Source organism: Oryctolagus cuniculus, chromosome 9 (assembly GCF_051225735.1).
Source record: "Oryctolagus cuniculus isolate XC-2025 breed Fujian yellow rabbit chromosome 9, ASM5122573v1, whole genome shotgun sequence".
NCBI classification, from domain to species: Eukaryota; Metazoa; Chordata; class Mammalia; order Lagomorpha; family Leporidae; genus Oryctolagus; species Oryctolagus cuniculus.
This window is the reverse complement of record NC_142875.1, coordinates 90668808-90685351: the sequence shown is the minus strand read 5'-3', so window position 1 is coordinate 90685351 and position 16544 is coordinate 90668808. Positions and strand designations below refer to the sequence as shown.

At 46.4% G+C, this 16544-nt stretch overlaps 1 protein-coding gene across 4 annotated transcripts in view; it reads left to right on the top strand.

The window, feature by feature from the left end:
- CPAP (centrosome assembly and centriole elongation protein) overlaps positions 1-16544 on the top strand; it is a 66320-nt gene that overhangs the window by 33464 nt on the left and 16312 nt on the right. For 3 of the 4 annotated variants that reach the window (XM_051850674.3, XM_008259955.5, XM_051850675.3), the window contains exons 9-11: positions 5369-5534; positions 10958-11200; positions 15294-15378. In XM_051850674.3, coding sequence (XP_051706634.3) covers positions 5369-5534; positions 10958-11200; positions 15294-15378 — 494 coding nt within the window. Of the gene's footprint in view, positions 1-5368; positions 5535-10957; positions 11201-15293; positions 15379-15576; positions 15599-16544 lie in introns of all 4 variants that reach the window. The other variant, XM_089304340.1, reaches the window with a different exon arrangement.

The following is a 16544-nucleotide window of genomic DNA, read 5'->3' as shown; positions in this document are numbered from 1 at the left end:
GTTTTTGTTATTTTAATATTTAATTTAGGTCAGATTCATACAACATACAATTAACTATTTCAAAGTTTATAATTTAATGACATTTAATGCATTAGTTATGTTGTAGAATTATGTATAGCTTCTCTCTGTTTTAAAAAATGTATCATCCCATATCCTTACCTATTCACTCTCTATATCCCTTCTTCATCCACTTCCTAGAAACCATCCCTGTCTCTAGGAATTACCTATTCTGGATATTTCATTTAAAGTGAATCATGCAGTACGTGATTTTCTGTTTGGCATCTTTTTACGTAGTATTGTATATTCAAGATTCATAAATGTTAAAGCATGTATCTGTATGTTATTGCTTTTTATGGTTGAATGATAATACAACTGCACAGAGAGATCACATTTTATTTTTATCTGTTGTGCATTGCATCTGCTGTTGGACATTGGGTGGTTTCTTTTTTTTTTTTTTGACATTTATTTTATTTATTTGTAATGCAGAGTTACAGGATGGGGTGGGGAGAGGGAGAGGAAGAGAGAGAGAGAGAGAGGATTTCCATTGACTGGTTCACTCCCCAAATGGCTGCAATGGCTGGAGCTGGGCCAGGCTGAAGCCAGGAGCCAGGAACTTCATCAGGGTCTCCCATGTGGTACAGGGACCTAAGCACTTGGGCCATCTTCCGCTGCTTTCCCAGGCATATTATAATGGGACTGGATTGGAAATGGAGCAGCCGGGACTTGAACTGGTGCCCATATGGGATGCAAGCATTGCAGGCAGTGGCTTAACCCATTATAGCACAATGCTAGCCCCTGTTTCTACTTTTTTTTTTTTTTTTAAGATTTATGTATTTATTTGAAAGGCAGAGTTTCAGAGAGAGGGAAAGACAAAGCTCTTCTATCCATTGATTCACTCCCCAAATGGCTGTCGCAATTGGGGCTGAGCCAGGTCGAATCCAGGAGCCTGAATGTCATCCTGGTCTCCCATATGGCAGGGACCCAAGGAAGTTGGGGCATCTTCTGCTGCTTTCCTGGTCACATTAGCAGGGAGCGGTATCAGAAGTGGAGCAACTGGGACTTGAACCAGCACTCATATGGGATGCTGGTGTCATAGGCAGGGGCTTAAACCATTGTGCTGCAACTCGGGCCCCTGATTCTGCCTTTTTTTGTTGTGAAGAGTGTTGCTATGGATGTTGTAACCACACCTGTTCAAGTCCCTACATGTTTTTTTCTTTTTTCTTTTTTAGTTTTGTTTATTTGAGAGACAGAATGACAGGGTAGGATGGATAGTAAAACTCTTCACTCCCCAAATGCCTGCAACAATTGAGATTGAGCTAGGCTAAAGTCAGGAACCAGGAATTCCATCTGTGTCTCTCTTGTGGGTGGTAGGAACCAAGCATTTGGACCATCATTTGCTGCCTCCCAGGCACATAAGCAGGGAAGTGGTTCAGATGCAGAGGACTGATCCCAGGCACTCCCATATGGGCTGTGGGCATCCCTGATGGTGGCTCAGCCTGCTGCTTCACAACACCTACCACAAGTCCCAGCTTTTAATTATTTTTAATTCTATCCAGGGACTGAAGTATTAGATCCTGTGGTGGTTCTATATACAACCTTTTGAGGAGCTGCTGTGTTATTTTGCACAGTAGACACATCAGTTTGGATCTCTTCCAGTAATTCACAAGGGTTCTAGTATTCTGTGTTCTTGGCAACACTTAAATTTTCTTTTCTTTCTTTCTTTCTTTTTAAATTTTAGAGACAGAGACAGAGCAACAGAGAGAAAGAGAGAGCGAGCTCTCCCCATCTGATGGTTCACTCCCCAAATGCCCTCAATAGCCTGGGTTGGGCAAAGCCAAATCTGGGAGCTAGCAACTCAACAGGTCTTAAGTGAGTGATAGGGACCCAAATTCTTGAGCCATCACCTGCAGATTGCCAATGTCTGCATTGTCAGGAAACCAGAATCAGGTGTGGAGCTGGGAATTGACCTCGGGCACTGTAATGTGGGATGTGGGCATCTTAAGTGCTAGGTTGAATGCTTGCCCCTGTGCTGATACATATTCTCCATATATGCTTTTTTTTTTTTTTTTACAGGCAGAGTGGACAGTGAGAGAGAGAGAGACAGAGAGAAAGGTCTTCCTTTGCCGTTGGTTCACCCCCCAATGGCTGCTGTGGCCGGTGTGCTGCAGCTGGCGCACCGCCCTGATCTGAAGCCAGGAGCCAGGTGCTTCTCCTGGTCTCCCATGCGGGTGCAGGGCCCAAGCACTTGAGCCATCCTCCACTGCACTCCCGGGCCACAGCAGAGAGCTGGACAGGAAGAGGAGCGACCGGGACAGAATCTGGCGCCCCAATTGGGACTAGAACCTGGGGTGCCGGCGCCGCAGGCAGAGGATTAGCCTATTGAGCCATGGCGCTGGCCAATATATGCTTATTATAAATAATAATGATGGTTAAAATTGAGAACTTATTCCAAACCTCTTCATCACCAAAAATAACTTAAAAAAAAAAAGATTTATTTATTTTAAAGGCAGAGCTACAGAGGCAGAGGCAGAGAGAGAAAGAGAGAGAGAGAGAGGTCTTCCATCTGCTGGTTCACTCCCCAGATGGCTGCAATGGCTAGAGCAGCACTCATCTGAAGCCAGGAAAAGGAGTTTCTTTCGGGTCTCCTACATGGGTGCAGAAGCCCAAGGACTTGGACCATCTTCCGCTGCTTTCCCAGGTGCATTAGCAGGGAGCTGGATTGGAAGTGAAGTAGCTGGATCTCGAACTGGCACCCATATGGGATGCTGGCACTGCAGTCTGTAGCTTTATCCACTACGCCACAGCACTGGCCCCCGAAGATAATATTTTCAATGCCTTTACTTCATTATTTTAAAATATATAAGAATTTCTTATAAAGGACATTTACACCCTATAATAGTGACTATCATTTTTTTAAAGCAATTTCACTGTGCTAGACTCTAAGCAAAATTCAAAACTTGAATTTAGGTAATGTGCTATCCTTTATGTCTTATACATGTGGAAACTGAGGTAGTAAGAAGTTAAGAATATTGTCCAAGTTCCCATCCTTAGTAAGTGACAACCACAACTCCATCCCAGGCAGGCTGCCTCCAAGCCTGGGCTCTATTGTCTGTCTTTTTTTTTTTTTTTTTTTTTTTTTTTGACAGGCAGAGTGGACAGTGAGAGAGAGACAGAGAGAAAGGTCTTCCTTTGCTGTTGGTTCACCCTCCAATGGCCACCGTGGCCGGCGCGCTGCAGCCAGCGCAGCGCGCTGACCCAATGGCAAGAGCCAGGTACTTCTGGTCTCCCATGGGGTGCAGGGCCCAAGGACTTGGGCCACCCTCCACTGCACTCCCTGGCCACAGCAGAGAGCTGGCCTTGAAGAGGGGCAACTGGGACAGAATCCGGCACCCCAACCGGGACTAGAACCCGGTGTGCTGGTGCCGCAGGCGGAGGATTAGCCTAGTGAGCTGCGGCACCGGCTCTTTAATCCGCTTTTAATGTAACGATGTAGTAGACATCTTACCCTACCAGTATATCCCTGAGGTGACTATGAGTATATTCAGTCCATCTGTGTCACTCTGATAGACTCTGTTACAGGGTGTAGCATCATACCTATGAGTCTACCTTTGGGAAAAAAATTTTAAAAAACTACCCTGTGATGAAGGTCAAGAACCTCTGGTCAGCATCTGTCCTGGTCAGTATCTGAGACTTCGCCTCATCTCCTTTTCCCCATCATGAGAATTGAGCGTTAGCAGTTTTTAAAATCTTGCTAACCTGCTAATTGTAACTTTTTTGCCTTTTTTTTAAGACTTATTTGAACAACAGAGCAACACAGAGAGTGGGAGGGGGGGAGAGAGGGAGAGATGAGAGGAAGAGAGGGAGAGAGTTATCTTCCATCCACTGGTTACCCAAATGGTAACCAATGTGGGCTGGGCCAAGCTGAAACCAGTAACTCCATCTGGGTCTCCTATGTGGGGGGCAGGGGCCCAAGCATTTGGGCCATCGTCCATTGCCTTCCCAGGATGCATTAGCGGGAATTGGATCAGAAGCTAAGCAGCTGGGACTGGACCCGGCACTCTAATATATTATGGTGGTGTTGCAGGCGGCTTTGCTTAATCCGCTGCACCACAATGCTGGCCCCTTGGCATTTCCCAGTTATTGATCAGGCTGAGCATACTTGTACATTTAGTGGTCATTTGTATTTGTTTTGCAAATTTCTTTGTGACTTTTGCCCACTTACCCAGTGGGAGTTCGATCTTAGTGACAGCAGTAGTTTTTTAGATTGTTAAGGGCTCAAATATGCAACAGCTGTTCTCCCATTTTCTGCTTTGTATGTATGATTGTGTATATATTATAGAAGTTTGGATATTTAGGCAAAATTGAACATCTGTTACATTCACATTCAAGCCTTTAAATATCATCCGGTGCCATCCCAAATCAGACTCTCTGGCTTGCACTTCATATCTGACTGCCTGCTTGGTCTCTCTCTTTAGAGAACTGTTAAGCATTTCAAATTGATCATTTCTAGAAGAGCCAGCTCCTACTGTTCCTCCCGTACTTGGTCATCTCACAGTCTTCCCCAAATGCGTCTGTTCTTCTGTTCACCCAGGCCAGAAATCTCAGTGTCAGCCTGGAGACTTCTCTTGCTGTCTCATTGCACGTCTCACCCCGCCCTGCCGTCCTAACTGGTTTCTGTTGCACCTGTCTCCCTATGCTCCTCACACAGCTGCCAGAGCCAGCCTGCGTCTGGACAGCTGCTCAGAGCGGCCTTCCCTGAGGCAGATATCAGAGGCCTCTTTATTGTTTGACATCTGCTGTGTGTCTTGCTGGCTGTTTTAGCTTCGCTGGCCTCCTGGCTATCCTTGAGCCCTTCAGAAGGCACTTCTTCCATCATGGCTATGGTACTTGGCGCTCCCCTTGCCTTACGTGACTTGTTCTCTTTCCCTCGAGGTTTTACTTTGTATGTTATCTTAGCAAGATGACTCCACTCAAACTTCAGCCTCCCACCCTCGTATTTCCTTCCTCCTTCCTTGCTTTATTTTTCTCGATGCTTCTGATATTCCATGTGTTTAACTTATTTATCTTATTCATTATTGTCTGCCTCCTATTAAATGCTAAGAAGCTTCATGGGTGTAAGGATTTTTGTTCTTTTTCCTGTGGTTTCCTTACTAGCTAGTAGAGTGCCTGACTTCTAGTAGGCACCCAGTGAGTGCTTGGTGGGTCAGTGCTCTGGAGAGTGGACTGGCTGATGTCTTAGGCCTGTGGATTCAAGATGGATTCACTATGACTGCAGGTCCTCAGCTGCCACTGGGTTGTATTTTGGTGTCACACAGGATTACTAAATTGAGATGGTCCCTGTAGATGATAACATGGTTGGTCATTTTAGGAAAGAAATCGCAGACTTTGAACAGCAGAAAGCAAAAGAATTGGCTCGATTAGAAGAGTTTAAGAAGGAGGAAATGAGAAAGCTACAAAAGGAACGCAAAGTGTTTGAAAAATATACCACGGTTGCAAGAACTTTTCCAGATAAAAAGGAACGTGAAGAAATACAGGTATGCCAGTTCTTTACATTATACTTATGTAAGTTAGTAAAAGTGATGGTCTTGTATGTTTTCATTGGAGTTATTTGGTGTATCAAAGAAAAAATGGATATTCTTCCATTATTCATTCATTAACAAATACTGTGTTATAGACTTGGCATCAAGAACATTTTTTGTATCAAAGAGTTCAAAATATTAGAACATTTCTATTAGTGAAGACTTGCTAAAGGCTTCCTAGACCCTGAAATGACCTGAGTGAGTTTATAAGCTAGGATAGAAGTTCACCACTGTAATGTGTTAATCTTCTTGACCCACTGCACACCAAATACTATTAGTTCTGTTCATTTTTAATACTGTAAGACCTTAATATACTGAGTTGTGTTTAATTTTAAAACTTATAAAACTATAGGCCAAGCTACTATTCCTCTTTATTTATTTTTTATTTATTTTTTTTGACAGGCAGAGTGGACAGTGAGAGAGAGAGACAGAGAGAAAGGTCTTCCTTTGCTGTTGGTTCACCCTCCAATGGCCGCAGTGCGCCAGCCGCACCGCGCTGATCCGATGGCAAGAGCCAGGTACTTATCCTGGTCTCCCATAGGGTGCAGGGCCCAAGGACTTGGACCATCCTCCACTGCACTCCCTGGCCACAGCAGAGAGCTGGCCTGGAAGAGGGGAGACCGGGACAGAATCCGGCGCCCCGACCGGGACTAGAACCTGGGGTGCCAGCACCTCAAGGCGGAGGATTAGCCTAGTGAGCCGCGGTGCCGGCCCACTGTTCCTCTTCATTTCAGAGCTAGATTGTAGGAATGTAGCAGTTAAAAAGAACTAATGCATTTCTTGTATAACTATAAACCTTTTAGAAGAAAAACAGGTGAATATATTTGTAGCATTGGTATGTGCAAAGATTTTTTTTTTTTTTTGACAGGCAGAGTGGACAGTGAGAGAGAGAGACAGAGAGGGAAAGGTCTTCCTTTGCCGTTGGTTCACCCTCCAATGGCCGCCGCTACAGCCGGCGCACCGCGCTGATCCGATGGCAGGAGCCAGGATCCAGGTGCTTTTCCTGGTCTCCCATGGGGTGCAGGGCCCAAGCACCTGGGCCATCCTCCACTGCACTCCCTGGCCATAGCAGAGGGCTGGCCTGGAAGAGGGGCAACCAGGACAGAATCCGGCGCCCCGACCGGGACTAGAACCCGGTGTGCTGGCGCCGCAAGGTGGAGGATTAGCCTATTGAGCCACGGTGCTGGCCTTGTGCAAAGATTTTTAACACATGGCTAACTAGCAATAAAAACATTGGTTATATTGGACTTCTTCAAAGTTAAAACTTCATATTTTCAGAAGAAAAATGTAAAGTGACCGTTGTTTGCTCTTAGCCTAAAATGCGAACTCATCTTCCACTTACTATTTGTGAGGCAGAGAGATGGAGAGACAGAGAGAGCACTCCCTTCCATTGGTCTACTCCCTAAATGCCCTCAGTGTCTGGGGCTGGGCCAAGCTGAAGCCGGGAGCCAGGGACCCAGCTACTTGAGCCATCATTGGTCTCCAGAGTCTGTCTTAGCAGGAAGCTGAAACTGGGAGCCAGAGCTGGGACTTGAATCTAGGCACTCTGATATGGGTTATTTGTCTCCTGACTGGTACCTTAACTGCTAGGCCAAATGCCTACCATTACTTCCCATATTTTAAATAGTATTTGGGCAAACATTTGGCCTAGTGATTGATATGCTGGTTGAAGCATCTGTGTCCTATATCAAAGTGCCTGAGTTTGATACCTGGCTTCACTCCTGACTCCAGTTTCTTGCTAATGTGTACCCTAGGAGGCAGCAGGTGATGGCTCAAGAAATTAGGTTTCTCCCACACGTGTGGATGATATGACTAGAGTTCCTCCCTGCATCAGCGTCAGCCCACCTCTGACATAACAGATCACCAGCGAACCAGTGGATTGGATCTCTGATTCTCCAAAACAAAACATAAAAACTCAGGAATAAAAATGTTTGTGCACATTTAAGCCACTGCTGGGGATGCCCACCTCCCCTGTTGGAGTGCCTGGGTTCATGGCCTGGCTGCATTGCTGACGGCAGCTTCCTGCTAACGGGCACCTTAGGAGGCAGCAGATGGTGGCTCAAATAGTTGGGTCCTTGCCACCCGTGCAGGAGACCTGGATTGAATTCTAGGCTCCTGGCTTCAGCCTGACTCAGCCCTCCCTGGCTTTTTGGGTGTTTGGGGAGTGAACTGACAGATGGGAGATCTCTGCCTATTTGTCTCTGTCTCTTTGTTTCTCTGCCTTTCAAATATGTAAAAACAAATGAGTTTCAAAAAAAGTATTAAAATATAATATTTAGTTTAAATTGACACTAGTGATTATACATATCTATGGGGTACAGTGTGCCATTTCAGGACCTATATACAAGTAATGTCACATCAGGGCAATTGACATGTCCATCACCTCAGACAGTCATCATTTCTTTGTATTGGGAGCATTCAAACTTCTCTCTACTAGCTATTTTGAAATAATTAATTATTGTCAACCACAGGTATCCTGCTGTGCTAAAAAAAATTAGAAATTATTGCTTTTATCCAACTGCTCCCCTGTACCTGTTAACTATCCTGTCTCATCCTTTCTTCCCCTACAACGTACCCAGGCTCTGATAACCACTATTCTATTCTCTCAACTTTTTAGCTTCCATATATAAGTGAGAACCTGTGGTATTTATCTTTTTGTACCCGACTTATTTCATTTAACATAATGTCTTCCAGTTCCATTCATGTTGCTGGAAATAACAGGTTTTCATCCTTGTTTATGACTGAATAGTATCCGGTTGTGAACAGAAACCACATTTTCTTTATCCAGTCATTCACTAATGGGCGCTTAGGTTGATTCCATTTCTTGGCTGTTGGGAGTAGAGCTGCAGTGAGCAGGCAGGTGCACGTGTCTCTTCCACAGACTCGTTTCATTTCCTCTGAATATATACCCGGTAGTAGGATAGCTGGGTCTTGTGGTAGTTATGATTCTAGTTTTCCCAGACAGCTTTCCATTGTGCCTGTACTGATTTACAGTTCCATCAACAGTGTATTCTCCACATTCTTGGCAGCATTTAAACAATTGTATTGGGAACCCTTTGTGTGTTAGACCCTTTTAAGCCCTGGGGAATTGAGTAAGACATTTCTATCAACCTGGAACTTAAACTCATTATCCATTCATCCATTCATAGCCCTTTACAAATTGAAGTTGCTCTAATTAATTTTCCTTTTGATACTCAGTGGTCCCAGCTTGACCACAGGGACCTTAGGTGCATTGACTCCCTTGCCTTTTAGCATGTCTTCAGAGTTTTCAAAGTATCCCTGCTTTCTGATTATTACCACTGATTTTTTCCAGCCTAATGACTTGGATAGCTTTGTTTCTCATTTTTGGAGAGGGGGAGTTTTCGTGTCTGCCAGGCCACATGATGTGGCTGGCAGCCGTCTCCCCATTCTGCTGCCCACAGCAGCGGGGAGCTGCTCACTTTGTCTAGGTGTCCCACACTTCCCTTCATCCCCATTAAGTCTGCCTCTCTCCTGACTCTCACCCACTCACTCAGGTTGGAGATCTCGGCTCTTCAGCTTTCTCATCTGCAAGGGCCGTTGCCTTCACTCTGCCTGTCTGCTGCCTCCGGCCCTTTTCTCTTGTTCTTGACTCTTTTCCTGCCTGATACCTGCAGTGCCTCAGCTCCCCCCGCTTCCCTGCACCCCTGAGCCTCCTCCTTCCCCCCAGTCTCTCCCAGCCTCTGCTCTGCCTGTGCCTTCAGCCTCACCCCATACCCAGCCTCCCTTTCCTGGGGTGACTGGGTTCTGCTCATACACCGGCCTACCTCCTCAGCCTTCCCCTTCCCTCCACACCATCCATCCCCAAATGCACCATCAGTTAGAAACATGCTGTTATTACTTGAAACCAAAGTCTCTCTTGGCCTCACAGCCCTGGGTGATTCCCTTTGTGGCAGAAGTCTCTGGAAGCGTTGTCTGTATTCACTGTCTCCAGATCTTGCTGCCTGTTTTCCCCTCGTGTGCTCCATTTAGGCTTCTGGCCATCCTGTTGCTGTGGAGCTGATGGCTGAGCTCAGTCCATCCCCAGCCTGTGTACCTGGCGGCAGCCTGTGACTCCTTAGCCACAATGTCCTGCAGATTTCTCACTCAGGCTCTGCCGCTGTCTCCTCCTTGACTGAGGTGGCACCGTGGCAGGGAGGCCCCAGCCTCTGGTGGCCTGTGTTAGGGTTTCTGTCCTGATGGATCTCTGTTGGTTCCCACTGGCCTGACTGCCGTGTTCTGTCTGTGCCTACTGGGCTCCCCTACTTCAGGGCGTCTGTGAGTGGCCTGCCCTGCCCTCCTTGGGCAAGAGCCTTGGGACCATTCTCAAGCCTTCTCTCTCTTCTACAATACATTCTTTTATCAGAAAGTTGAGTCACCCACTTGGAGTTGAGGGACTGGTGCTGGGCCAATGGCTGCTCACCATAGGAGGCAGTCTATATCTCCTCTGTCCTGAGACCTGTCCCTGGCTGTGGGCTCCTCTTCCTTCTCACTAGGGAGCTTCAGGTTCCTTCCTGTCAGCTCTCAGTCCTCCCTTTGTTCTTCCATCCCCTTTTCTGGCCCCTTGCTGCGCTGGAACTGCGCGCTGCACCTTCCTGGCAGTCTGAGCTTGCTCTTCCCTGGGGACCCCGGACTGGTTCCCTGCCTCCTGCAGGTCTGTGTTTAGTGAGCGCCAGCATGCTCACAGACACGCCCAGCAACACCCGTCTCCCTGAGCTGCCACCCTCACCACTCCCTCCAGCCCTGGCGCAGGGTAAGCAGCATGAAGCCAGGGGCCTGTGTTTTGTGCTTGGTAACCCAAGCACCCATACCAGTGCTGGACAGTAGATACTTTGTAAATGTTAATTACCATTGCATTCTTAATCTATTAGGTTTGTATATGTTTTTTCTTTTTTTAATTAACTCATTTTCTTAATGCTGCTTTTTCTTCTCAGAGATTCTAAATAGATTCAGTTTTTATGGCAGGTGGTTTTGACTTTGCAATCTTTTACTCCTTCCTTTATCTCAATTCTTCCTTCAGTTGTTCATGATTTTCTTTGTCAAGCATCACCATGATTTCCTTCTTTCTCTGTGAGTTGATGTCTTAGGTTACGGCTTTGTGATCTCGTGGTGGTGACTATAGTGAGACCCTGAGTGGTGTCTGTGTCCTCTCTCTCTACTGGATTTTGTTGCTGGGATGAAGTGAGGCTCCAACTGATCCCCTCCTCCCTGCTTCTGAAAAGTCAGTGTTCTGGAGACATTGTTTACTGATGACGTCTTTTCTGATGTCTGCTGGGCCAGCTGTTCTGTTTCATTGACGTGGTCTCTTTTACACTGTTTTAACCCTGTAATGCTGTATATGTGTGTGTTTTTGTTTGTTTGTTTTTGGTTCTTTTTGAGAGGCTTTGAAACAGCAAGTAGCAGATTTACAGGAAGATTTAAAAAGGAAAGAAGCAAAATGGTCAAGTGCACATGGGCGTCTCAGAAGCCAGATAGAAATGTTGGTCAGAGAGAACACAGACCTTCGGGAAGAGATAAAGGTGATGGAAAGATTCCGACTGGATGCCTGGAAGAAGGCAGAAGCAATTGAGAACAGCCCTAAGGCCTATCCACATGTAACTGCTGGAAAAAATCCTGAGTCTATGGTAGGTTTAGGGGGGCAGCTGGTCTTGTCAGGTCTGGGGGTGATGTCAAACATGTGATATTTAAAATGGAGTGGTGGGTGCGGGGCAGGGAATGGGGAGTTGGTGCTATAGTGATGTGGGCTGAACCGTTCTGCAGGTGGGTGGTGGAGGGGCTGTGTGTGGTGTGAATGTGCCTCATGCCCGGAGCCATCCTGTTCACTGTGGTGAAGGCAGCATGTTTGATGTGATGTACATTTTACCACAATTAAACATTTCTGTCAAGCACTGCTGAGTACTTGTTAAAGTACTTTTCAGATTCATTTTTTTTTTTTTTAATTCTTAAGATGGAGCTCTCTCAAAATAGGCAGATAGTCTCAGAGACTGACGCTGTGGTGTAGTGGGTAAAGCCACTGCCTGTTATACCAGCATCCTATATCGGTCTTGGCTGCTTCACTTCCTATCCAGCTCCCTGCTAGTGTACTTGGGAAAGCAATGGAAGATGGCCCAAGTGCTTGGGCCTCCTGCATCCTCGTAGGAGACCCAGAAGAAGCTCCTAGTTTCCGTCTGGCCCAGCCCCGGTTGTTGAGGCTATTTGGGGAGTGAACCAGCATGTGGAAGACCTCTATCCCTGTCTGTCTCTTTGTAACTCTGCCTTTCAAATAAATAAAACTTAAAAAACGTCAAGTGAGTCTTGCAGTCACATGTATAGATCCTTTCTGATCAAGTGACTGGTTTTCATCTGTGCTGGAGGTGCAGCAATGAACAAACCAGAAAAAATTCCTTGGAATATAAATCATGGGATTTATATTCGAGCAACAGGAGAAAGACTGTGTGATAGTGACGGAGCTAGGAGGCAAAGCAAGATGGGAGTAACTGCTGGCAGGTTTAGATCCCATGCCTCAGAGACTTGGGGAAAGCTTACTGGCCAGCAGGAGGCAGTGAGAACATGCCCAGGGTAGCTGGCAGGACCTGCAGAGGAGCCAGAGGCCTGCAGGCAGGGTCTGTCACTGGGGACACCTGAGGCCAGAGCAGCTGGAGCAGAGTGAGTGGGAAGGCAAGAGCACTCAGAGTCAGAGGTGCCGGCATTGGCAGAGTCCTGCCAGCCCCTGGGCTCTGCCTGCTGAGTTGGGAGCCCTGGGAGGGCTTTGGGGGAGTGGCCTGATCTTTACTTCAGTGAACTTGCTCTGTCTGCCACAGACTTGAGAATAGATGAGAGGGGAGCAAAGTCAGCAACACAGTGAGGGACCATCCCAGGAATTCAGACCAGAGCGATGCTTCCATCTGAGTGGCAGCAGTGGGGGATCCAGCAGCCACCTAGATCTGTTTTTGACTGGAAGAGGGTGTGACAGCAATGAAAGAATCAGGAGTGATTTCTAACCACAGTTTAGTTTGGTTTTGTGTTTTGGCCTCAGTTATCAGGAGAGACCACAAAAAGAGAATCAATATTTTCAGAGGGTTTGGGGACAGGAGCCCAGATGTAGACAGGGCTAGTTTGAAATGCCGCCTCTGGGACTCATGTGGAGAAGAGGACGAGATGGACATGTGGCTGTCAGGAGCAGTGCAGCTGTAAGGAAGCTGGGCTGGGAGAGGCACTGAGGCTGTGGAGTTGGGGGCTGCAGGGAAGTTAGGTGGGAACTGAAAACTGACCGCAGGTGCACTGAGTAGAGGTGAGCACTGGGCTTGACGAGACTAAATTCCAGGTTGTGTGGGGCAGGTGGGCCTGACTGGAGAAGAGATGAGGTGCAGTTGTGGGCAGAGTAGAAATGCTTTGTGGTGCGGTTTTGCAGTATGTAAGGGAGAGTGGACAGTGTTTGTGTTGTTTTTTTAAGACAGAAGGTGAGCAGGTAGGTAGGGGTGTGTGTGTTGGCAAAATAGAGAATGTTATTGCGGGAGGAAGTGGGATGATTGCTGAGCTGTGTCCAGGGTCAGTAAGCAGGTGGGCTTGGGGAGGGATGGAGACAGCTGGTCATGCCTTGTGATAGGAGGGGCAGGCCCAGACCGGGTTAAAGTGTGCGGCAGCTGTTTGGGAAGCACTCCCCTGCAATGCTTTAATCCTCTCAGGAAGCCAGGACATGCTGCTCAGCTAGTGAGGATGGAGGAGGCATTGTGGGAGGCTGAGGGAACAGAGAAAGAGGATGTAGCCTCTGGGAGTGGAAAGCAGAGGGCTGGGGAAGGCAGGCTGATCTTGGGATGCATTGGGGCTGCCTCAGTTAGAGATAATGCACTTAGAGAATTGTTCACGCTCATGTTCTTTCCTGTATAGCTTTTGGGGGTATAGGCTGGTGGAGTCATCTTTCAGCTGAGATGTGGTCACACATCTCACCCTCCGAGTGAGAGGGACATGGTTAGTAGAATGAGTGGTAAGAGCCTGCGGTGAAGCATGAATGTAAACTGGGTTGTGGCAGAAGATGCCAAGGGTTGGGGGATACAGCAACCATACATGGGTCAGTGAATTCTGAGACTTGGTGACTCTAAGCGTTGTCGGGATATGGAGATATTCAAGGAAAGAGCTGGAAAGATTGGATATGGTAATCAGAAGGGGGCAATCCCTCCTCCCATTTTATTTATGTATTTGAGAGGTAGGTAGACAGCTCTCATCCACTGTTTCTCTTCTCAAATGCCCAGAATGGCCAGGGCTAGGTGGGCCAAATCCAGGAGCTGGGAATTCAGTGTAGGTCTCCTGTGTGGGTGTTGGTGACTCAGCCACTTGAGCTATCACTGGAATTGGGAGCAGAGCCAGGAATTGAACTCAGGTACTCTGATTTGGGGTGCAGGTGTCTTAACCACTAAGCTAGACACCTGTTCCTTCCTAAACATATCCCAAAATAGAGAAGACATGAAAGAATATTATAGTGAACACCTGAGCAGCCAACTGGTTTCAAAACTGTTCATGTTTTGCCTTATTTTTTATGGTTTTCTAAAGCATTTGAAGATAATTGTGGAAACCATGACATCTCTCCTGAATGTTTTGTATTTTCCTTTTTTTTTTGTTAAGATATATTTGAAAGGTAGAGTGACAGAGGGAGAGACAGAGTTGGATCTTCATCTGCTGGTTCACTCCCCAAATGGCTGCGACAGTTGGGGTTGGGTGAGGCCAAAGCCAGGAACCAGGAGCTTCATCTGGGTCTCTGAAGTGGGTTCAGGGACCCAAGCACTTGGGCCATCTTCTTCTGCTTTCCCAAGCACATTAGCAGCGAGCTGGATCAGAAGTGGAACAGCTGGAATTTGAATTGGCGTCCATATGCAATGCTGGCATTGTAGCCGGCAGCTTAACCATTTCCCCCACAATGCCAGCCCCCCTTTTGTGTTTTCTTAAATGGCATTGATTTTTTGAAGAGCTCATTGAATTATTTTGTAGACTGCCTCACATTCTGGATCTTTGTAAGACGAATACTTTGAACTTAAGATTTTTGCAGTTATTGATAAATTGCTATAACTGGTTTTGTTCATAATGACAGTTTTGGAAGAGTTTCCCTGTGTAGCTGAGGCAGGACAGTAAGACTGCAGGGGGAGTAGGTTGAGACACTGAGAAGCGAAGTTACTAGAAGTGATTGCTGTAGGCACGAACCCGACAGAGGGTGATTGAGGTGGAGCTGGAAGGCCTCACTGTGTCTCATTCTAGTGAGCCTGGAAGAGCCCGAACCCTCAACCATTGCAGCCTCAGGAGCTGAGGCCTGTGTTCTCCTTGGCCAGCCTTTAACGATCGAGAAGACTAGTTAAGTTACAGTATGGTTACACTGCTGTGTCCTAATGTGAAGAATTGAATGTACAAGGGGACTTCAGAGAGTTCTTGGAAAAATGGAGTGTAAGAGTAAGTTTATTTTGGTGCAAAAATGTTTTGAAATCCATGTGTAGTTACAATATGCATTTTCCATGAACTTTATGAAGAACCCTCATGTGTTTATAAGGAGTGTGTGTGTGTGTGTGTGTGTGTGAATGCACACATGCTTCATTGCCAGATAATATTTATCACCTTGGCCTGTGGTGATAAAGCAACAGAAAGGAACAAACTTTTAGTGTTTTTATGCCTAGCTGAGTTCTGTTCATTTCACTCAGTGTTCTGATATAAAAAAACTGATGCTTATTTTATGTTCAAAATTATCTCATACTTTAGAACCCATCTGTTCGATTTCAAAAGAGTCAGATTTCTTCGGGAACCCATGTAGAAAAACACAAGCAAACTTACTTGTCAACACAAGGTAAGAGGCTATATGATCTTTTTATAAATCTTTTCAGAATATAAAGAATAGAGAATTTATACTCAGTTTAAGAAACATTATAGATGTACTTGAAGCTCCCCTGCCTCCTCTTACTCCCTGTCAGTATCCCCTGAAGCAGGTTATTCTTTTATTACATAGATTAATACAGTATCATTTCATGCTCTGTGTGTCCTACAGGTTGCTGTTTTTTCTTAATCTGGTAAGACTTTCCCACATTAACTCATAAGCACCCAAGGAGGCTGATTTTAGTCGCTCTGTAGATTCCGCTGGGTATTTCCAGTTTTGTGTCTCTGCGGGTGGACAATCAGCTCTCCTGCAGTTTTGCACAGTGGTGAGCAGGGCTGCAGAGCACGTCTCAGTGGAGGGGCTTCTCTAGAATGGATGCTGGGCCTGGCAGGTTTGTGTGCTGTGGGTCTTCCCTTTGCTCTGCTAAGTGCTGGTGCTGGTTTTTCACTGTCTGCAGGACATGCCCTTTGTACTTTCTCAGACTGGAGCTGGTTAAAGTTTAAAATGTTTCCAATTGGATGTGAAATGGTGCTTAGGTATAGTTTTTTATTTTTTAATTAAAAAATTTATTTCTCATTTGAGAGGCAGAGACAGAGAGAAACAAACCCTCATCTGCTGGTTCACTTCTTTTTTTTTTTTGACAGGCAGAGTGGACAGTGAGAGAGAGAGAGAGAGAAAGGGCTGGTTCACTTCTGAAATGTTTGCAACAGATTAGACTGGGCTTGGGACAAAGCCAAAGGCCTGGAACTCAGTGTGGGTCTCCTGCGTGGTGGCAGGGACCCAAATATTTGAACTATCTCTACTGCCTGCCAGGGTGTGCATTAGCAGGAAGCTGGAACTGGGAGTGGAGCTGGGACTCAAATCCAGGGCTCTGATACTGGGTGTGGGTGTCCCAGGAAGTATATTCACTGCTCTGTCAAGTGCCTTCTCTTGTTTTTCCTTTCTAACATTGAATTTATTGATTTTTTAAAAGATTTATTTGTTTATTTGAAAGAGTTACACAGAGAGAGAAGGGAAGGTGGAGAGAGAGAGAGGGAGAGAGAGAGAGAGGTCCTGTATCTGCTGGTTCACTCCCCAATTGGCCACAATGGCCAGAGGTGTGCAAGTCCGAAGCCAGGAGCCAGGAGCTTCCTCTGGGT